General features: G+C 41.4%; 1 protein-coding gene across 12 annotated transcripts in view; it reads right to left on the reverse strand.

The window, feature by feature from the left end:
- Positions 1-151: 151 nt before the first annotated feature.
- The window catches only part of abi1a (abl-interactor 1a), a 53,002-nt gene continuing 31,374 nt past the window's right edge, over positions 152-21,779 (reverse strand). Inside the window, exons 4-13 of one of the 12 annotated variants that reach the window (XM_067578703.1) lie at positions 20,537-20,713; positions 15,733-15,747; positions 14,965-15,068; positions 14,195-14,347; positions 8,305-8,405; positions 6,810-6,938; positions 4,375-4,638; positions 2,157-2,243; positions 864-1,049; positions 152-767 (exon numbers count right to left, since the gene is read on the reverse strand). In XM_067578703.1, the coding sequence (XP_067434804.1) occupies positions 592-767; positions 864-1,049; positions 2,157-2,243; positions 4,375-4,638; positions 6,810-6,938; positions 8,305-8,405; positions 14,195-14,347; positions 14,965-15,068; positions 15,733-15,747; positions 20,537-20,713 (1,392 nt within the window). In that variant the 3' untranslated portion in view covers positions 152-591. The remainder of the gene's footprint in view (positions 768-863; positions 1,050-2,156; positions 2,244-4,374; positions 4,639-6,809; positions 6,939-8,304; positions 8,406-14,194; positions 14,348-14,964; positions 15,069-15,732; positions 15,748-20,536; positions 20,714-21,779) is intronic. The other 11 variants (XM_067578705.1, XM_067578706.1, XM_067578704.1 and 8 more) reach the window with 11 other exon arrangements.

Below are 21,779 nucleotides of genomic sequence, written 5' to 3' on the forward strand. Positions count from 1 at the left end.
TTTTTCGTACGAATGAGCCTTATGGAGTCGAGGAGGGCACCACTAGTGAAAACTATCATAATCGACATTCACTGAATTTACATTACAGAGAGAAGTGGCTGCAGCTCACGTTATATACAAGTGACAATACAAACACTTCGACTGAAGGTGCTTACATGACATTTGACATTTTTATTTGTTCCATCAAACCTATTGTAATAATTTCTTGTTCACAAAAAGGATTCAACACTGAATCTTTAAATCTTTGTCCAGGCAAGATGATGTCGTACATCCTTCAGCTGTGTGACCATCGTCCTTTGAGTTCAAGCCGTGTGAGCACGTGCAGTCCGATTCTTTAGAAACTTTATTTTATTTTATTTTTTTACATATTCCATAAATGTCCCCCAAACCGCCCATATAACACCAAAATAAACTAAATAGATATTACTTTTCATTTTATTTGCAATCAGTATGGGAAAGAAGATTCTGTCATATCAAAAGGAGATCATACAGTTACATCAATGCGTCTCAGGAGTCGGTTTGCTGCCGTCAGTCTCTGGGTGGATATGATATGACTGAATAAATACACTGTACTGATACTGCGAGGTCCCTTCAGTCGGCGTAGTGCATGATGGACTCCACGTAGTTGCCGGGGAAGAGGCCGGTGACGCCGTTGGAGACGCCTTCGAACCAGCCGTCGTCGTTCTTCTTGATGACGTAGATGATCGCCCCCTCCATGAAACTCAACTCGTCGTCTTTGTCCTTGCTGTAGTCATAGATGGCCACCACTGAAAACAGATGTTTGATCAGTTGGAGTCGCTGCAAAATTATCTCAACCGATTCAATTTCGAAGTGATTTATCCGTCTTAAACGTGACCCCAAACCTTTCTCGACGTAGTTCTTGGGCGCCCACTGTGGATCTCCGTCAGCGTAGGGGTCGTTATATTGCACGACAGCAGCATCTTCCTCCTCGTAATCCACTGGAGGAGGCGGCGGAGGGGGAGGAGAATCGTCAAACATGGGCAGGTCATCTGGAGGCGGAGGGGGAGGTGGAGTAGGAGTATCTGCAACTGTTAAACAAAAAAAAACAAGAGACTTCACTTTAAGAGAGATTTTTCAAAAGGTCGCTGGTCAACATGAGGCTGGCGGTGGAGAAGACGGCGGCTGAATCATGCAGAATTAACGACGAGGCATGCGAATGAGTGTGTATGTCAGATATTTGAATTCATCAAGCAGGCTGCATCACTGTTAGGGCTTCTATGGATCACTTAATAGGATGATGTACTGTATGTTTAAGCCTCTTAAGAGGTCAATGTAGTTTGTGCTCCTCTTGTCGAGCTTTGAAGCTCTACGCATGCATCTTACAGAAAAAAGGTAATAACACAGGATTTAAGAAATTATCTGCCTATGATTATTATGTGTAGTCATGCTATTTAGTAGGTTAGAGGTTTATAACAGTAAAAAAATAAGCTGACCACTTTTTAAAAAAATAAAAATAATAATTATTTTAGCACTAATTGTCTCAAAGTTTTATCCAAAGTCATCCAACTTGCTTTCTGTCCAGAAATAAATTTAAGTATTTAACAATATTGCTGGTTTTGCACCAGCAGGGGGCAGTAAAGAGTCCCATCTTCTCCAGTCCTGTTTTGCAGTGACCTTTGGCACTTTTTCTCTTAAACAATATCATTCATCTCAGCTCCGCCCCCGCTACAAGTAAATTCATCATTTTAATAACAAGCTTCAGCCAGAGACAGAATCACTTGAATAAAACTAAATAAGGCTAAACGGAGCCGGTGACAGCCTCATCAATCTCAGCTTTGACGCAACAAGCTATTACTTTGCACCTTCCCCTATTTCCCTGCCAAGACAGAGATTATTCCAGCAGTTATGTATTCAACTCTACGGCTACAAGAAACTGAACTGTAACAAAACTGTGTTCAATGTTGCTGTAGAAATAAGACTTGTCTCCAGACAACAGATAAAGCTGCTTACAAGTTACATAAATGATGACAGGGGTCTAATGAGACATTCTTTGACAGTTCATTGTTGCAAGAGGGTGGTGTTATTTGTTCTCAACAAACGAGAGGGGGGTAGGGGGGGGAGGATGAACGAGCACAATGCATGCTGGGTGGTCCGGTATATAAGGAGGGAAGTATGTCTTTAGCCTCTTCACTTACTGCTCTCCTGCATCCTGGCCACAAAGCCAGTCAGAGGTATCTGTGGAGTCAGCTGGGGCATTGGGGGCGGAGGAGGAGCGATAGACACTGAAAGCCAGCAAAGGAAAAAAAAAAAAAAAAAAAAAAAAAAAGGCAGAGACAGAGAGCAACACAGAAAAAAAAAAAGAGAAAGCCCATCAGTCACCAAGAATGTACAGAAGACAGCAAAGAGTGCACCACGATCCCAAGCAAACACAACACTGACACAGACCAAAGAAACAAACGCTGCGAGAATGTGAGCTTAAAAACATCTAACAGACTAAGAAAGAGTGATGTGACACAGTGACAGATCGAGAGCTGAACTGCTTTAGTCAAATGAACCTGTCGCCTACCAGACACTTCATTAATTAGATTTGTACATTTGACATTTTGAGAAAATAATAATCAGATTAAGTCATTCGGCTATCTGTAGCTACAGCGTCTCCACAGATCAGACGCTAATGATGTGATTTTGAAAAGTTCAGTGACTCTGATTAGATATCACATGGTATCTGGGGATCACTGGGGCCAGAGGATAAACTGCAGATTATATTTGATTTCTGTCAATCAGACCCACTGGTGGCTCTAAAAGTAGTAAGTGCTACCAGTGGACACAAGGGGGCACTGTTTGCCTTGGATGTCTTTAAACCTAAACCCCAAGCAAGTCAACTGAACTCCCCTCAGACCTGTTTGAATTCTTATTTTACATTTTTCAGACTTTTTTTTAAGATCATTAGACCAATCCCGAGTCAGAGACACTGGGACTGATCAACAGTGGCAGAAAACATTAAGCCCAGTCCCTCAGTAAATGCACCTCTGGGCTGGCGATCAATTATGGAAATGAGGCATTAGAACCTCATTTACACCTGACATTAACATGCAGTCTGTATCTGGATATGGAAAATCGTATGTTAATGCATGTGCAAATGCACACTGAACACATTATGACTGGAACGCGATCGACCACATCTGGAGGTGGTCTGGCGAGTCGGGTGTAAATGTACAGTGTGAAAAAATATTCTCTCAGCAAGTTGAAAGGTCACCTAACTCTCTCTCTTCCTGTTCTCTCAAGCTGCAAGTAGTAGCAACAGCTAGCAAGTCTTCCCTTAAAAAACTGTGACTTTAAATCAATACAACTCTGCAAACACCACCGAAATAATTTGCATATTGAGATTCACTCACTATACAAACAGAATCGAGATAACTCTTATTAATGCCAGGTGTGAATGCAAAGGCCTCTCATCCCAACATCCATATAACGAATACAGGTACCCATCACATGTTAAAGGGGATATATCATGCTTTTTGTGATTTTCTGTCACTTAGATACTGTTACAATGTTTGATGTTGATGCTGAACATGGTCAAAGTTACAAAACTTGAGGTGAATGTATGTAAAAATGTTCCTGCCATCTTCTACTTCCCCATCAAACTGACATCAGATTGTTCTCGCATTGCCCACAAAAATGGCCGTGCGTTCTGTAGTCTCTGTTGCTAAGGTTGTTCCACGGACTGTTCGTGTCATCCGCTCGCATCTTTCGCACCGTGTTTGGGCTCAAACGTGTACGGATCTATTTGAGAAGTTTATATAGTCGAGTAAAGAACGAGAGAAAGAAGAGAGGAGGAAGGCCTTAAAGAGACAGGAGCTAAACCAGCCTGTTTCAGACAGAGGCTGAAACGAGGGGCTGCATACCAATATAATATACTCTAAGTCGTGCAAAGATATTCCAACATAGACCTTGGAATGTGCATGATTATGTCCTCTTTAATACCAGGTGTAAATGGGGCCTAGACTTTAGACAGTAGCTAGTTAAGTTTTACAGGTAAACTTCAGACCAGCTTTTACACGAGGCCAAAAACTGCGAACGCTCGTCGTTAGCGGACATCGATCTATCTGCGTTGTATCTGCTTGAGAATCCAAGGACGAGGCTTTCTGCATCAATACTAAAGACATCCCCAGTTAGATAAAAAGCCTTAACCTGCACTTTCAGAGTTAAGGGAAAAGTCAATAATTCTGTCAAGAATGCAAGCTTGACCTTCAAGAAAGCACTGGCAGATATGAAATACTGTTCTGTGGCTACAAAGGTTAGCTGGCTTTAGTTTGTGACTGTGCATGATTTGGAAAAATGTGAGGTTTTGTGCTTCAGTGACAGTTCAGGATCTATAAAATCAGGCTGGGACTGGAGACAGAAGGGCCTTACTTGAGTTCTGGCTGTAGCCAGGAGTGCCTCCGTTAATATGAGGCTGTTGTTGCTGCTGCTGTAGTAGTTGCTGCTGCTGCTGCTGTAGTTGCTGCTGCTGCTGCAAGGAGAACTGGGAAGTGACCGACGGCGCCCGGCGGTAGGTGCCCGTGGCCGAAACCATAGAGACAGAGGAGTTGGAGGGGTTGTGCCGTGAAATCTGCCGCGAGATGGTTCCAAACTGGGACATTGGAGCGGGGCCCAGACCAGGCCCGGGGGCCACCGCTAGAAACACCCAAAGAGAGGGAAGGAAGAGAGAGAGAGAGAGAGGACAGGCAGGACCACAGAGGGAAGGCGGGTTAGACAGAGGAGATGGAAAAGGGGAAGAATGAGAGTCAAAAAGGTGGAGAGGAGGGGGGAAAAAGCACCCAAAACATGAGTAATCTAGACTGTAAAAGATCACTTGACCTTTTTAGCCCCACACCTTCTGAAAAGACACTATCAATAAGCAGGCAGAGGAAGCAAGTGAGCTAGGGAAGCAACATAGGTTGTTAATTGACAGAATGCAATTGACAGACATATTTCACGAGGATAACATGAAACAAAAACAGCCCCGAGAGGTCATCCGAATGAATCCTGCACGTCTTGTAGTAAAAGAAATCTGGGGGAAATGATTCAGACAGCAGCAATAGTACAAGCGGATCCTTCAGGTGAAAATAACCACCTCGCACACTTTTCGAAGACATAATTATATACTGTATGTTTACCTGAAGTATCACAGGGAGAAGGAAGGATGTGTCATTACACTGGTTATCTAAGAATAACCAAAGACTTCATCTATTCCGGCATCTGCATTTGAACATTAAATACTCTGGAATATGTGGAGATCAGATTCCCAGCCGATGCATTAAGAGGGTTAACAGACAGATGTGTTTTGTTCTGCTCGAGCATTTCCTGTTCACATTTCTAGATAACTAGAGTGTCTCTCAGGAGAGGCCGGTGCTTTCAGATAGGGATGGGTGGAACCAGAGGAAGTACAGATTCAGAGGAACACAAGAGCAAACAAACTTCTCCATACAGTTACCAGCAGAAGTAATTAAACTGAAAGAGCACGTTGATGTTCTCGAGGATAAAATGTGGTGCATATTCCGAGTGATAAATGTCGTTCATCGCTTTCAAGATTACCGGAATCCGTGAGATAGAAGAAGCCGCTGTACAAACACACACTCGTTTGTACAAATCAAACAACTGGGTGCTTTTGATTCTTGCAGAACTTGCTTTAAATCAAACCCAGTATCGCTCAGTGATTCGGAGTATGTAAATTAAACCTACAATAGGTAATACTCTGAAATTCTGATTATGTGAGATTCAGCCTCAGAAAGAAGTAGCAGCTCAGTATTTGGCACATGAATAAGCTTGATTGAAAAATTAGGAAAGTTTTACCTGGTGCAGCTTTAACCACAATCCCTTTTTATGGAGGGAAAAAAACATATGAACTCAAATGAAACTGCAAAAGAAGTCTCAAAGTCCTTCAGGTAAATTCATTTTATATCTTTTTTTTTTTACTGTACAGAAATACTGCCCACATTCTGCCCGTTCAGTATCTCAGCTTGCAGGTTTTTCAAATTTAATTCTTGAATTTAGGTGTTAGAGGTTATCAGCTACTCCACTGTTAATGCAGATAGGCAATAGACATGGATATATTTTTTTGCAGATATCCAGCAGCTTGGGGTTGAATGTGAATCGACAAATTTAGAGATACTGCAGGAAATAATTAACTTTTTTGCCTGGCCTCAGGTGATATGAGACTTCTTTATTAGTTAACAACAGATCAGTAAAAAAAAAAACAAACATCTGGAAGCAGAGTACCACCACCAAAACCACCGCTGAGGATCCGGAAATGTGTCATTGAATAGAAGCAGCTCGTAGCATGTGACCTGTTGTCTATGAACAGAAGCACATGTACAACGTCTGTTCACACTGCAAGCAACACAATCGTGACATTTCCTACAGAGCTGAATGACCAGGGAATCAGTTTTCCTTTCTTCCTCCTTTCCTTAACAATGTCATTTAATCTCTAAAATAATAGTTCTGCCCAGTAAGTGTAAATTGGGGCGATGAATTGGTTCAAACCTTTATGTCTCCTCAGCTTTTAGTCAAAATGCTGAAGAAAATAAAGCCTCAAAAATGAAACTGATAGTATCTCTTACCTAAAGCTGTGATTACTCATCAATTTAGAGTAATTTAATATATAACCAGCTTCATTCTCCTGGTCAAAACGTAGCAGCTCTGTGGTGTGATGTCATGGAAATAGTAAGCTTGCATATTGCAGTGTGTACAAACAGCCCCGACACCCACAAACACCCTCATCCATCTCCACCATGAGAAGATCACAGTGCATGTGCTGATTGTCCACCGTCCGGAGAGTAGAGGCGACCTCCTCGGCGAAGTCTCACCTGTGGGTAGTGGTGGTGCCGCTGGAGGGCCGAGCCCGGCCAGAGGAGGTGGAGGAGGAGGAGGAGGAGGAGGAGGAGGAGGGGCTGGGGGAGGCGGAGGGGCCCCCGGGGGAGCGGACATGGACGGGACTGAAAGGAGTATTTACATTAGTATCCATTTAATGCTGAGGCAGGGGAGCAGACTGTGTCCTCGCCTGCTTCGTGCACCTCGACACTGTTACATAACATCACATCACTTTACTCAGGAACCCTTCGGGGGGGCCCCCCCCCGGAGGAGTGTTTCGACTTTGTGAAGGCGCAGCAATGTTCTGCACACACTTCTTTGTGGTCCGGGTATGAACCGACTGTTTCCATGGCGACGAGCTCGCAGGGAGAGCCGCGGTTAGTCCTGTGCTGCTGGCCTGATCGCGGTGCTGAGGCAGAACAGCTGCTACACAAAACCTAAATCATCCTCCTTTTTTCAGCTCAAAATCATTTGCTGAAGTTAATGCGGTGCTATGTAAAGCATGTGTACGGTGTAATGCAGTACTGTGTGTAGCTGTGTGGTGTTATGTGGGCCTTACTGTTCCACTGTAAAGCAGCAGGCCTAACGCAGCTTGCCCTATTTACACAGTAGGATAGAGAATCAGCTGTGCTTAGAACACAATGGGCCTGCATAATCCCTGTCTGGTAAACATAGGCTTTGTGTAGCGTAGTCTCACTATCTGCAAATAGCACATTACATTTACACCTCGTCAAATAATGCCTAATATTAGGATATACATGTATGCTATATTTTAAAAATAAACCTGTTTCCTGATGTTTGCTGCTCAGTATTGGTCAAAAATGTAAAAAGATACTTAAATCTGAGCATGTTTAAGCACAAATCTGTTATAAATTCATTTTTGCACTTTAAAACGGAAGGTATACTTGTCATTTGGACTGCTGTCTAAAGTACTGTATGTACTGTATGAAAGTAAACTCAGGCTCACATAGGTATGCGCGTTGTGCAAACAGTATAGCCTGCATTCTCATCATTGTCTGTCAATGTTTGAAGAGTGTTATCTCCGTTTTACACAGAACAAACACAATAAAATCCCACTGATGTGAGTCTCTGAGGGAAAAACAGGTTTTCTGGAATATAAATAGAAGACATGTTTTCATGTTTTTAAACTTAAAATAAAAAAGCTCCTCCTTCAAAACTTTTTTTTTTTTCCCTCATCAGGGCTGAAAAATCACCTGAACCGGTATTTGAAGCATGGGGGGGGAGGGTAACTTAACTCTCCAAAAACCAACAGTAATGAGGGTGGGTTAGCAGCTCCGCGAGGCAGGGTGGGGCAGGTTTTATTGCAGGTTTTTACCAAACGCCTGAAGCTGGTAATGCACAATCCTGCCCTCATCTTATATCAAGCAGGGAGGAAGAACTGACTGTCCTGTAGTAACACAGCAGTGCAAACTTAAAACTCAACATTAACTGATATGACGTATGACCGCCTGACGTGCAGTTTAAGCTCACCTGGTCCAGAGTTGGGGATGGAGGGTGTAGGCACGGCGATGGGAATGCCAATACCGCTACTGCCGCTGTTCTCCCTGCTGCTGCTACCCCCGCTGCTCCCGCTGAGGGAAGGAGGAAGACAGAAGAGAAAGAGGACATTGTTTTATTCAGGGCAACCTGCTCATGCTGCACAGCAGGTAATACCGCAGACACACGGACTCCGCCGCATCTGTGCTTATGTCCTATTTAGAATCACAAGACCGCAAAACTTCATCTGAGTCACATTTATATTCTCCTTTAAAGCATCACTCGAACACCTGACTCGGCTTCCCCCTTTCCTCACATCTTCTTCTGTTTGATACCCATTGATTGTGTCTGGTGGTTTGTTAGGACTGAGCTGCAGAGTGACACACCCAGCTGAGCAAGACATCAGCCGCTCTGTATGAAGGTTTTGGTCAGAATCAGAGTAAAAGAATGAAATGGAATATAGTGACAGTGACAGTTAAAATGTATAATTATGTTTTTTTTTGCGTGCAAATCACCCAAAAACATCTTGCTTCAGATCCTCCATTTAGCCCAAAATACTCTGTGTGTTTAGTTTTAACAACAGGGTTTGATTTTATTTGGCGGCTAATAATAGAAAGAGGGTGAGTCCCAGGCTAAATTTAACACGCTGTTGTGCATGATACGAGCCCTTGGCAAACGATCTATCTTTCTGTTCTGGATGCTGTATTTGAAGCAAATTAATTAAAAAGACATAACTGCATTAATTGCTTTATTAAACATCAGTTTACACATGTATTGTAGATCTGAGCTGGAATAAGCTAACAGATGCTGCTAACTGAGCTAGACAAGGTTATCCATACTACTCCTGATAGTATATATATATATGAATTCATCACATATATAATGCTGATGTGTAGGTGCCTATATGTGAGTTTATGAGATTACATGTAATTGTTGTTTTTCATATGTGATGTCTTATATTCCAGATATATTCACATAATATATCTAAAAATCCTCTACCTACATCATGTGACTTTGTTACTTGTGAATGTCTGAAAAAAGCACATTGGCCTGTATGTGAAATTTTCACAACTGAATAAATTTCATGTGATAAATATGAAATTTTGTTTTGTGTCATTTTAACTTATTTATCAGTGATGTCATTTATTAAACAAAAGGGCTGGTACCAGTTTCTCAGATGTAAAGATTTGCTGATTTTTTTCCAGTTTTATATTACTGTAAATTGAATCTCTTTGGGTTTTGGATTATTTCTTGTTGATATGAAAGTAGATTTACATTCTGGTGTGAAAGGCTGCATTTCAGTAGAGTGATTTCACTTATTTCACAGTTCTAGTCGAGCGACATGATAAACAAATTACCCTGAACTTCGCCATCATATCCTCACTAGTAGCAGCTGTTTAAATAATATCGTCATTCTAAATCCAATATCACTAATTATTAAACATATCGATTTATCTGGTCAAAAATAGCATATGTAATTTTGTCAATATTTCCCAGCCCTGGACTCTGAGGATATAGGACATGGGAACGTTATATGTATGTCAGCTCTAGCAGTGGCCTGTATAAGCGCTGTTTCACCCTGTGTTTGACCCCGGGGCTCGTAGATCAATGGCCTGACCGACTAAATCCCCCCTCCCGCTCTCTCTCTCTCTCTCTCGCTTGCTCTCTCTCTCTCTCTCTCTCGGGCTGGCCTTGATCCTCCTTTCTACTCCCAACCCCTTGCCCCACCTCTCCTTTTTTCTCCCTCTTTCATCCCAGCTTTTCAACTGATCCCTCTTCCCTACCTCTCACCCCTAACCATCCCTCGACCTCTTCCTCCTCTCTCATCTCCTCCTGTAAAGTGATTCCCAATCAGTCTCCCAAACCCCTCACTCACCCCCCTCCCGCTCCTCCTCCTCATCCTCCGATTCCTTCCATCCCAGCGAACGAGCAACCCCTGTTCGCTCCCACCCCCCCACCCCCCCCCACATCTCTTTATCCCCATTTCCCATCATCCCCCTCTCGTCTCTCTTCCTCTCTGATCCATGTCAGTCGAGCCCCGGGGGCTCTCCAGGCAAAAACAGCAGGGGTTACCCCTCAGAAGGATGTTGGTGGCTGTTGGGAGCTAAGTGTCTGCAGGGATAAAGGCTAAACAATATCGTGTCATTCTTCTTTTGAAGTGAACGGCATACTTCACCCCCATGCGCACATTTTGGATTTATCCATCCTAATCCCTCTATAAACTTACTCGTTCCTTCGCTAACCCATTTATCTCTTCCCCAGCTTTTGCTGTCTCCATCCTTTCTTCTTTTGTTTCAAAAAACGCTCGCTGTGAAATAAGAGCGCTCGGCTCCATCTCTCCTGCCCCACCTTCTTCTCTCTCTGCCTCTGCTCATTCAGCCTCTACTCAATACAGAGAGTTGTTTATAAATCAACTGTCTGTAACACACAGCCAGACTTTAAGTTCCAGCTCACTTGCTCACAGCTGACAAAAATCCCTGAGGCCAATGACAAAAAAAAAAAAAAAACCCTCCCCAAAAAACACGCCACTGTTCTCAGAAAATGAACAAAAAGTAAAAAGAATAAGTACAAGTGTGTGCTTAGGCGTTTGTGACATGATATGGCACGACATAAGTGAGAAAAATAGACTTCTTAAGAAGCCCGGAGCATAATCTACACTGAATAAAAGACATGAAAGACATGCTTACAGAGGCTGAATATTGTTATTGATGCTTTAGATGTGCATAAATAACCTGGAGTGCATAAAGAGCAGAAGATGAACATGAGGGTAACTTAAATCTAACACGCAGTAAGTAACATGATTTTGGCTCAGAGCTCTTCCTAAAGAACGGGAATATAACGGATCAATTACGCCAAAATTCACAGTTTATTTGCAAATACTTTGACAATTAGAGAAAGCTGGTTAATGATTTTTTACGACGGTTTATGATTTAAAGATTACAACACACATGGGTAAAAAATGATCTTGTCATTTCAAGCTGTTGGTTTTACTTTAAAATTGACGCCATGAGGATGTAATTAGAAAGATCACAAACTGTGTGCAAGTTACCGACCCCTCAGAGTCTCAAAAATTAAGGTAATTATTTTCATTTAATGGCAGCTAATGGATATCTTGCTGACACCGCAGCGACTATACCAGCGCTGCCAGTCATAAGCTCTCCTTGTTCCTCCCACATAGGATGTTTAATTGTATGATAGTGACTTCATTCTGCTCTGGATGACTGCATGTGGCACTGAATACTCCAAAGGGTATTTCACACACTGGAAATTTTATTTATATTTATATTTAAAAGTATTAATTTGGTAGCCTACTGGTTAAAGAAGCGTAACCACGTAACTGCAACGTCTGCAGTTTGATTCCAGCAGCGAACCTCTCTCTCCTCTCATTCCCTGTCATCTCTCTCTGCTGCTCCTATCTGATAAAATGCAGAGTTGAAGAGAAGATTTATGTAAAAGAAAGGGTTAAACGACAACAAATGCAGCTTAATATCTTGTTATATTTGTTGACTGTCAAGAAAGAACATCTGGCATTGTTTTGGTAAAGGAAAGGCAAGTCAAATACTCTAATATGACAAGGAAATTAAGTTACCCTGGATCATCAACGTCTATTTTAAGTAACATAAATAGGTGCACGCTCCGTCTGCAGAGTCATGCAGTATATTAGATGCATCCTGTTTAGTTTGGATTGGTCGACGCAGGAATCCGACCTCAAACTAGCGTTGTCAGAACAAAATTTTTTTTTTTTTTACCAGGATGCAATTATACCTGCACACGAGACTATAATCTTTCCCACAGAAAGATATGAGATAATAACAGGGATCGTACAGCTTGAACACACGGATGCCTATATTGAATTTGGACCTCAGTTGAGGATGGCACAGACTGATGAGCTGAATAAGCACATCTGACTTCCAGCCTGTATAATCAGATAGTGATGCCACAGCAATATTAGCTGAAGCAGGGGCGGGTGCAGTCGGACTCTGAGGGCAGCGCGGGCTTGTTAAAGGGACATTAAGGCGACTTTAAAACCACAGATGCTAAACGGCATCGCTGTTTTTAAGAGAGGAGAGAGAGGGCCTGGAGTTTTGGTTTTAACGGATGAAGTAAAAGAAGCAGTGAAAGTTGAGGAACCGCCGTTTGAATGAGCAGGTTTGTGCAAACATACATGAAAAAGTTTGGACGATGGGGAGGGAAAATAAAAAGTTATGTAATATTTATGAGCATCACAGTCAGCATAACAGGCTTTTTAGTTAATGAGGCGACTTCACTCACTCGTAACTCAAAATTTGATGAGAGCGTCTCCTGCTTCCTCCGCGTGGGGATTTCTGGGTAACAATCGTTGTCGGGAGTCACGTTCGAGGGTTTCGATGCTGCGGTTGTTGACTTAAGGGTTTGAAACAGCACTTCAGGCTTTTACAGATATTAATATCGAGAGTGATTCAGGCCGAGGTAAGAAAGCCTCGTCAGACAAATGCTGGATTTTGTGTAGCAGAGAGGAGGAAGAGGTGTGAAAGTGCTCTAAGCCGCTGAGCTAAATGAAGAGATTAGACATGAAGGGGACCAGTGGTTTTGGAGAGATGTTTTTCTCACGTTACTGAAACCCTGAGTAGACATTTAGTGTTCGGTTTAGAGATGAAGCTGGAACACTCTTTCCACTCATACCTATCCAAAAAAACCATATAAAGTACCAGACTCACTCTCCATTAGAGGCTGTGTGAAGTTGATTAATGGGCTTTTTACTCGTGATGTTGCAAATTTATAGCTTCAACTTAATTGTATCAGCATGGGGGCAACAGTGCTGACTGATATCGGTTTGATATTACGAAGCCAATAGTGGCTCCATATAATCTGCGCACTAACATCAGTTAGACTGATGTAACCCTGCTTGTAAACTTTAACTTTCTACATATAAAGTTTATTTGCAAAACTTTGTATATATGCTGGAAAAGGGGATATGTCCTGTTTATCACTTTATGTTTTTTTTGGGTTCTATAAACAAAACTGACTTAAAGGACTGTGTCAGTGTTTGCATCCATCTAGCTAATGGGTAACTAAAAGCATCACAGCTCATATATACTATATATGTGTCTGCATCGTCCAGCAAAGTACAAATAAATTTGAGCTTAATGTCCTATTGTGTCTCATACTTCACACAAAGGAATCTCTGCATCTTTATTAGTGTCTGTATTAAGGATGCAACTAATGATGCTTTTCATTGGTATGTAATTTATTGAAATGCTTTTTTTTTTTTAAACTTATCAGTTAATTGAGGTGTGTAAATTTTTATTTATTTATTTTTTTTTTTTTACAATGGAGACAATTTGAATTTCTAAGATCACAAAGCCAAAGATTACATCTCCAAATGCCACTCAGATTGAAAACAGCGCTGTATTTGTAAAAAAATGAAGGAGCTGTGTTGGTGGCAGTGTAACGATGACATATGATCCAGGAAGAACGGTTTGAGCAGATCAATGCATTCGATATGCCTTCAAGCGAAAACTATTATATTTTATACATAATACCATGAGAGGGGATTCCATAACTCTGGAAAATCACAATCATTGAATTCTCTGTCGCGCTGATCGAGAGCTAAACAGTAGATTATAAATACTAGAAGTGTGTGCTTGACCTTATTTGATTGGCCAGTGTAGTGCCTTGCTGGATGACGTGCCTGGATTAACTTTTTTTTGTTGTTATTTTTGCCTTTTTTGCCTTCCATATCCAAGCTTTGGCATATTGTTGTTATTGCCTAACTTTCCAAACTCACAGATATTCAATTTGAAGTGATATAAAACACAAAAACACCCAGTAAATCCACACAGTTTATAAGCTTGTCGGTATGTGCAACAGACTGAATCCGTTTTTCCCTCTTTGTCTTATCTACCTGTGCGTGCGTTGCCTCTGGTTGAGTGACGCCGTGCGCCCGGGGCTGTGCTGCTGGCCGTGCTGGCTGCCTATTCGGGCGGGGCTGGTCATGTAGTCGTTGGGCACCGTGGGCGGCTTCACTGGCTCCAAGGTCTTGTAGGGCGTGTTGCGTCTGCGGCAACGCAAAGATGGAGAATGAAAGGCAAATAATGACAAATCGAGGACACGGATGTTCACACTTTAGTCCAAATCCTATCAAAACTGCGAGGGAGTGTTCACTAGAGCGTGGTAAATCAGTTTACCCAGCTGGATGCTGTGCAGCAGCCGTTTGTGCCACAGGCTGGATGCGAGTATATCACAGTTTACTCTTGGAATTAATATCTGATTGGTGTCACTGACTGCTGCTGTGCAACAGACCACAACAGGCATCATCAGGGTGTGACACCTTTTATATGCTTACAGATAAAAGTTCTCTGCCGGATCCCTTTTCTCTGGCTTTATTCACTGAGATTTTATCACTTCTAAAGTGTATTTAACTAAAAAGACAATCAGAACCAGTTCAGTGTGTGTTCGCTGTGTTATTTCATGTTACTCTTCACTAAATAGTTATTTAATAAAAAAGCATCAATGCCAAAAGAATAATCTAAGAAAGTGAATAAATGTAACATGCACTAACTGCATGTTCTTTCACTGGCCCAACATGAACCCTGTGTTTTACATTTTGCGTTTGATAATTAAAGGATTTGTCTTTTTTTTTTTTTTTCATGGTGACTAAAATGGAAGGCTCACCCGAGCGTGCCACGCCCTGACATAGGAGGGCTCGGTGGTTTCTGCGTCGGCGGATTGGTCCTCGATAGTGTTCCTCCTCTGATTGACTGATTATTTCCATGCTGCTGTGGTTAGAAGGGTGAAAAAAAAGATACTTATTTAACAAACAAATTACTTTAGAGGCCGTGGCTGATTACTACAGGTGTGACAAATATCACGTGTTATAGGCTGCCCAGACGATGACTCTTCAACAGCACAGTCGTATAAATGAGTTGGTAATATTTACAGAGTTGTGTAATGCCAATCCGGCTTGTGTTTAACTCAGCAGCAGGGTGTTTGCTGCTGATTGCAGGTTAGAAATCTCTGGGTTGTTTCAGCACGGCTTCTTGCAAAACCTGTGTGTCCTAAAACCACTAAAATAACTAAAGCTTTGTCAGGATTTATGCAACATCTGCATTTGCAATATTGCAAATTCCAGGATATTTGTGCAGTATGCTGACTAATACTAAACTTCACAATATATGTGTTGTTTCTGGGAAGCCTATAATGATTATAAATAAACTACATAACATTTATGGACAACTACACAACAAATGACAATGTACAGAGTTGCTAAAATGACAGGGAGGGTGTTATAGAGCCGTAGACTGCGTGTTCTTGTCTAAGAGGACTACAAGTCGATTAATGGGAAATGACAACATGTATAGGGGTTTGCTGTGAAAGGGAGTTGGACAAAATCTATCAATAATATATTATAGCAAAATAGGTCATGTGACAAACCAGACTTACCTTGGCTTTTAGCCACTTAGTGTGGGCGAAGCAAAAAAAAAAAAAAAAAACAGGAGAAAGACAGAAAGAGGGCATGTCAAAATGGCCATGTCTAAACAAATCAGCAGAAGTCAAAGTACAAGAGCAGGAGGAAAAATGATTCCTCATACTATTTACACTGAGTAAACATTTACCAAGACCTAGGCAGGTCAGCAGCTATAAGTCATCCTACCAAAAGGAAAACACTGTGGCTTCTGACTGTTATTCTCTTTACTCAGACCTACCACACCCAGTGCCAGACTGGAAGGAAATCTCAGGGATCTGATGGCAGAGCGATTGTGCACAAGTGAAACCAGTTTTATCTCAACTGGATGTCCAAAACTCTTTGTCATGGAGGATTTTTAGTTGTAGCTGTCTCACAAATACATACTTTTGGAGTCGATTGAGCGCCTTAGTTATGAAATAATTCTTTATGTTGCATATATCCAAGTTTAAACTCAAAATAATTTCACATTATCACATTTCTGGCTGTATTGAAGACACCCTGGTATTTGTTTGGGCTGATGTCAAAGAGAATATGGAGCCAAACTAGCAGTGGGGTTGATCTGCAGTTTGACAACTGCAGAGTCAAGTGGCTCATCTATAATGCAGCGTCCCCAGTGGCCTTTGCAGAAAACACTGTAGCATCTCAAGACCACAAGAGAGAAAAGGAGAAACCGAAAGTGAATTCACAGGACAGGTCAGCGTGAAGTGATCTCTGCCTCTTTAAAAATAACAACAACAACAGAAAACTCCTTCAGTGTTGCTGTGAAAATGGGTAAATTTCACATTCAAAAATCGACTCTTCTCAGGTTATCAGAGCTAGACGAGATTCAATTTACAATCTAGGTCATGCTATAAATGCCAAGACCTACTGCTGCCTTCTCTTATCTTCTTGGCAAACGGCGCGCTCTCCGTTTCACGGCACCGACCAGACAGTCAGTGTGGAAATACTTTAGTAACGTCCAAGTTGAATTATAGACAGACAGGTTCAGATTAAGGTCGATATCGAGTCCGAAAAGGCTTAACGTGTCGTGCTGAGGGTGAAAATCTAGAGCGCTGCAGCTTGTCAGGGCAGGGTGAGCCTTGAAACACTTCCTAAGGTCAGAGTAGTCACCCCCCCCCACCCCCCTTCCCAAAAAAAAAAAAAAAACTGTTGAAAGAAGATGACAAATACATAGTGAGCAATTATCCCAGCGGGTGTGACATTTGACAGCAGTGGCTAAAGTTTTAGAGCCACAGGAAAATTAAAATCAAGAATTCGCAGCTTGGGAATCGACTCGGTGACCTTGCCATCAGTTCTTAAAACAACGTGATGGACAGGTTCATTAATTAGCCGGTTAAACTCGAGAGAAGAGTGACTTGCTGACCTCAGTGTAGCGTTAAACTGCGCATACATGAACAGACCTTCAAACTGCATGCAAAGACATAAAAAAAACATTACTTTGTCATCTCAAGTAAGAAAAAATATCAACCCCCCCCCACCCTCTCTCCCCCTAAAATCCCTTTAAGATAATCTTGTAAATTAAAAACTGACACAACACACAGTATCGAAAGATTCCAATCTAGCTTCAAAAATAACACCTGACGTTATCGTCCCAGGATTCCTGAAAGCCCCGCTGACTAGATTAAGCATCAGCTGACTGGAAGAATAAATCTCATCTTTCGTATTAATGCTAAAAAAGCATCATGTCAATGTCGATACGCCTTGAGATGTGGGAACACCGTGATCTGTCAGTTATGAGGTTCCGGATGAGACGGGCTGCGTTATCGATATGATGATGCTGTTTTCAGAGAAGAATCAGATTATCTACAAAATGAGTTTCACCTTCTCTTTTCTCTCTCAGTTCCTCGTTTTTTTTTCTCTCCTTTATCGTTCCTTCTGATCTGAGAGCAGCTTCTGTTCAATAATGTATGCAAGCGCTACGTGAAGCTTCTCCTCTGTTTCACAGCTCACGCTTTGGTGTTTAACTATACAAACACTGTGTGAAGCCGTAAAACCAATTGAACATTTAGGCCAATCCAAACACCGGGCAAATGCAGCTAGTTTCACAGTTAACTGGAGGCGATGGATATGATTTAAACTCCCATTAAAGTATTGATTCTGGTCATTAAGTAAGCTACGGTTATAGATATTCTATAAAAGCCAGGCATGTGACAGCAGCCATCACAGGATATTATATGAATTCATATGAATATTGATTGGCTCTCTGAGCTGTGACATGCATAGATGAGAGGAGGTTGAGTGATGTAGGACTGCTGTGCGCACGCAGGAGCGGGCGGGTGTGTGTGTGTGTGTGTGTGTGTGTGTGTGTGTGTGGGCGGGTGTGTGTTCCCCATCACATTCACTGACTATATGCTGCGTTTATAAAAGACATTTCAAGGAGTAAATCCGCTGAGATTAGGCCCAGAGTGATACGTAATGTTCTTAAAATAGATGCATCAAATACTCTGAAAAGCAGCCGTGAAGCTCGATGGCTTCGGTAATTTGACACTATTGTGCAACCATCCAGTGGTATCCGAATTTTCAGCAACTCTTATTTAATCAGAAACAGGAGAGTCGGGACTGTGGATGATTCACATGAACCTCGCTGTGGTTTTGTTTGCTATTATTCCTGTGAGTCACCAAACAATTTCATTTTAAGAAATATGGACATTATAAAATTATATATTCATTTTTGACCTTAGCAACAGCAAAACAATCTCCCCTCTGAGACCGTTTGGTGGCTGTTGTGAAGCTTTCCATCATATCACATGACTTTCATAAGCACATAGAGTTTTGTCCTGTTGTTGTTGTAAAATTGTAGATTTCAATTCTTCTCTGAGAACTTTATGGAAGAATTGCTCAGAGAAAAATAAAACAAAATCTACAATTCCATGAAAACTGGGCAAACTCCATCTCCTGATCATGATATATCATATGATATGCTCGGAAGTTACAGAACACCCACTGAATACATTTAATAAATGTACTTTTATGCATGTATGGAAATTAAGACTTTGCAGAATGAAAAATTATGGCAGAGACAGTTTTATAAATGTCAAAAATTAAGCTATTCATATAAATACAAAACAGTATTACACAATTTCAATATATTATATTACTATACTTACATACTATTATATGAGCACAGGAATAGTTTTGGGAAAATGCGCTCATTAGCTTTATTTTTGAGAGTTAGATGGAGCTAGAGCTAAGAGCCAATTAGCTTAGCTTAGCATAATGACTGGAAGTTAGCTTGGCTCAAAATCTGCCTACCAGCATCTCCAAAGCTCACTAATTAACACATATCTCATTTGTGAAACTAGTACATATAGATAAAAGAAAAAAAAATCCACATTTATTTATATAAAGTCATAAAAAGACATAGTTTTTATGTGCTACAACTATTTCTTGGTGACCAGGAACTCACTGTGCCTGTCCGCTAATTGCTACAACAAAAAAAAATACAGCATGCAACTGAGATATGATTTGTTTGTGTGCTTTAGAGGAGTTGGTAGACTAATTCAGGAACTTGGGAGAAAGCCAAGCTGGGTTTCCCCCTTTTTTTCAGTCTCCATGCTAATCTAAGCTAACAGCTTCCTGACTCTAGCTTCATATTTAGTGTACAAACATGTGAGTGGTGTCGATATTCTCATCTAACTCTGGGCAATAAAGCAAATCGATCAAAATGTCAAAGTATTCCTTTAAGGAGCAACTTTAAAAGGAAAGAATTATGCAATAAAACATCTTCCAAATGCTCTACATGTTACTTTTAAGTGTGGTCATGATACTGTGTGAAAATGTGGTCTCTGTGGTGGGAAACAAATAAAATATTTCACATCCCATTAACAATCACACCCTTCCCTCATGACAGAAGTGTCCGATGTAATTCCCTGCACAGTAAATTGAGAGTGGCACAATGGCTTTTATCCTGCCTTATCAATGCCTGTAACACTACGGGACGGTAATGGCGGGCCTCTAATCCAATCTGTCTGACAGCTGCAATTGATTGGCTGATTGATGGGACATAGGATGCTTGAGGGGAAGGACGGAGATCACTAAAACGCCTGGAGCCATCAGGAAATGATGTCATTACTGCCAATGTCAGGATGACCCAGTGACCCCTAATGCAAGCCCTTATAGCAGAGAGGGAATGAAAATGTCACACTTGGATTACTGGAGTTTTATTACCTCATTAGTTTACTGCATCAAAGTCTGCGTCTTCCTCATTTCCCAGTTTTTTTTTTCTGATGTGAAAATAAACTACAAATCTAATTGTAACATCATTCCTCTATACTGGGTTTTAGAGAAAATGGAGAGGGAGATTACGAGGGCGGCCCGGGCCTAAGTGCCTTTAAAAACGTCTCTCACAAATTTGTCTCCGCTTGCCGTTTTCACAACCCTCTCCAAGAATAGAGCTGTTTTCTGAAAGCTATATGATGTAATCACTTTTTTAGTTCATCTCCACCCCCAACTCGTTTCCCACCAACCCACACTGAAACATATTCCTGTAGGGTCAGAAGGGGTGCCTTCTGAAGATGAAAGAGAACGCACAAGAGACAAGAGTGTGAGCGAGAAAATGAGTGGAAGTGGGAGAGAAAAAGAGAAGGAGGGAGATAGGAATACCTCTGGCAAGAAACAGAGGAGGGGGAGCGGAAGAAAATTAGATATAGTGGAACAAGAAAGTGGAAGAACAGAAGCGGTCTTAAACTAATGGAGTGAGCATGAAGAAATCTGATCGCGGAGCCGAAGCGGATCCAAAAATCTGTGAAATCGGGAAGGAAAAAGAGAATATTTGCTCACCTTAACACCATGGCCCACATCGTCCAGTACAGTGTAGTCAATGGGCTTCCTGATGTACCTGACCGGCCGCTCCATATTAGCCGGCGCTATGATCTTATGGGTCCTCGACGTGTTCTTATTGGTTGTCAGGATCCCGATCTCTCGCCTGGCCACCTTCTCTTTATGGATGTCCACCGTCTGTAAATGACACAGTGAGGATAGAAGAGGGGATGTGATCAATACCGCAGAGACACGTGGTACAACGGGGGACCTCTGGGATTGAATAAACTTGTCATACAGCAGCTTAAGAAGGTTTAATTGAATCATGAGGCAGTTCTTTTCATCACAGAGGTCTTAATCTTTTTATGCAGCCTGTGCACACTAATAAAATCGATTGTGGTACAAAACCAGGTCCTGCACACCATAATGACTGAGGCACGTGTTTCTGAACGATTCTGGCTTCACAAATTAATGGATGAGAATGAGTTTACCGGCCCTGAATCTACTGTAGCTGTAAGCATGTGAATTATGGAGGTAACACAAATACACAAATCATACATTCATGAATTCTAAATTTGAGCATTATCAAAAAAGCGACCATGAGGGTTTCCTACTGAAACTGCATCAGTGTCTGATTAACTACCCAAGTCACCGTTATAAATACTAATTACTTTAGTTTTTTAAGAGGTGATTTTGTCATTTGGACTGAGCAGCGTGCATAGTTTTCTAATTCATCTCTGAACTGCAAAATCATGTTATCCCTTTGTTGATACCCTTCATGCTGTATGTTTGCAGCCAGTCCTTCATCTTACTGGATCATGGCTTGGATAAGACAATGGGTCTAAACTAGATTTTTGAAAGAACTTGATTGATAGTATTTAAGATTAGAGTGAAATTTAGGACAGTTTCATGTGTCACCTAATTTGGGTGAAGTATCCATACAATACTTTCATTTGCATACACAGTGTGAATCTATGTCATGCAAACCTTTGTTAATATGAACCCTTTGTTAGTTGGTGGCATATAAGGAGTCTATTTTTCTACAGAATAATAAAGCTTCAACAGTCCCATTGTGTGTCTGTAATAGATTTGCATGATCTATTTCATGAAATTAAAATAGATTACCATAGAGGGAATGCTTATGAAGAGGTTCTCCTAAATTACCATTTATTTAATTAAAATCATCTAAAGCTGCAATTCATGATTCTCCATCATCTGTTGGTTAGATGATTATTTTCTCAATTAATCATTGATTTCTGCGGTT

The sequence above is a fragment of the Thunnus thynnus genome, chromosome 21 (assembly GCF_963924715.1).
Source record: "Thunnus thynnus chromosome 21, fThuThy2.1, whole genome shotgun sequence".
NCBI classification, from domain to species: domain Eukaryota; kingdom Metazoa; phylum Chordata; class Actinopteri; order Scombriformes; family Scombridae; genus Thunnus; species Thunnus thynnus.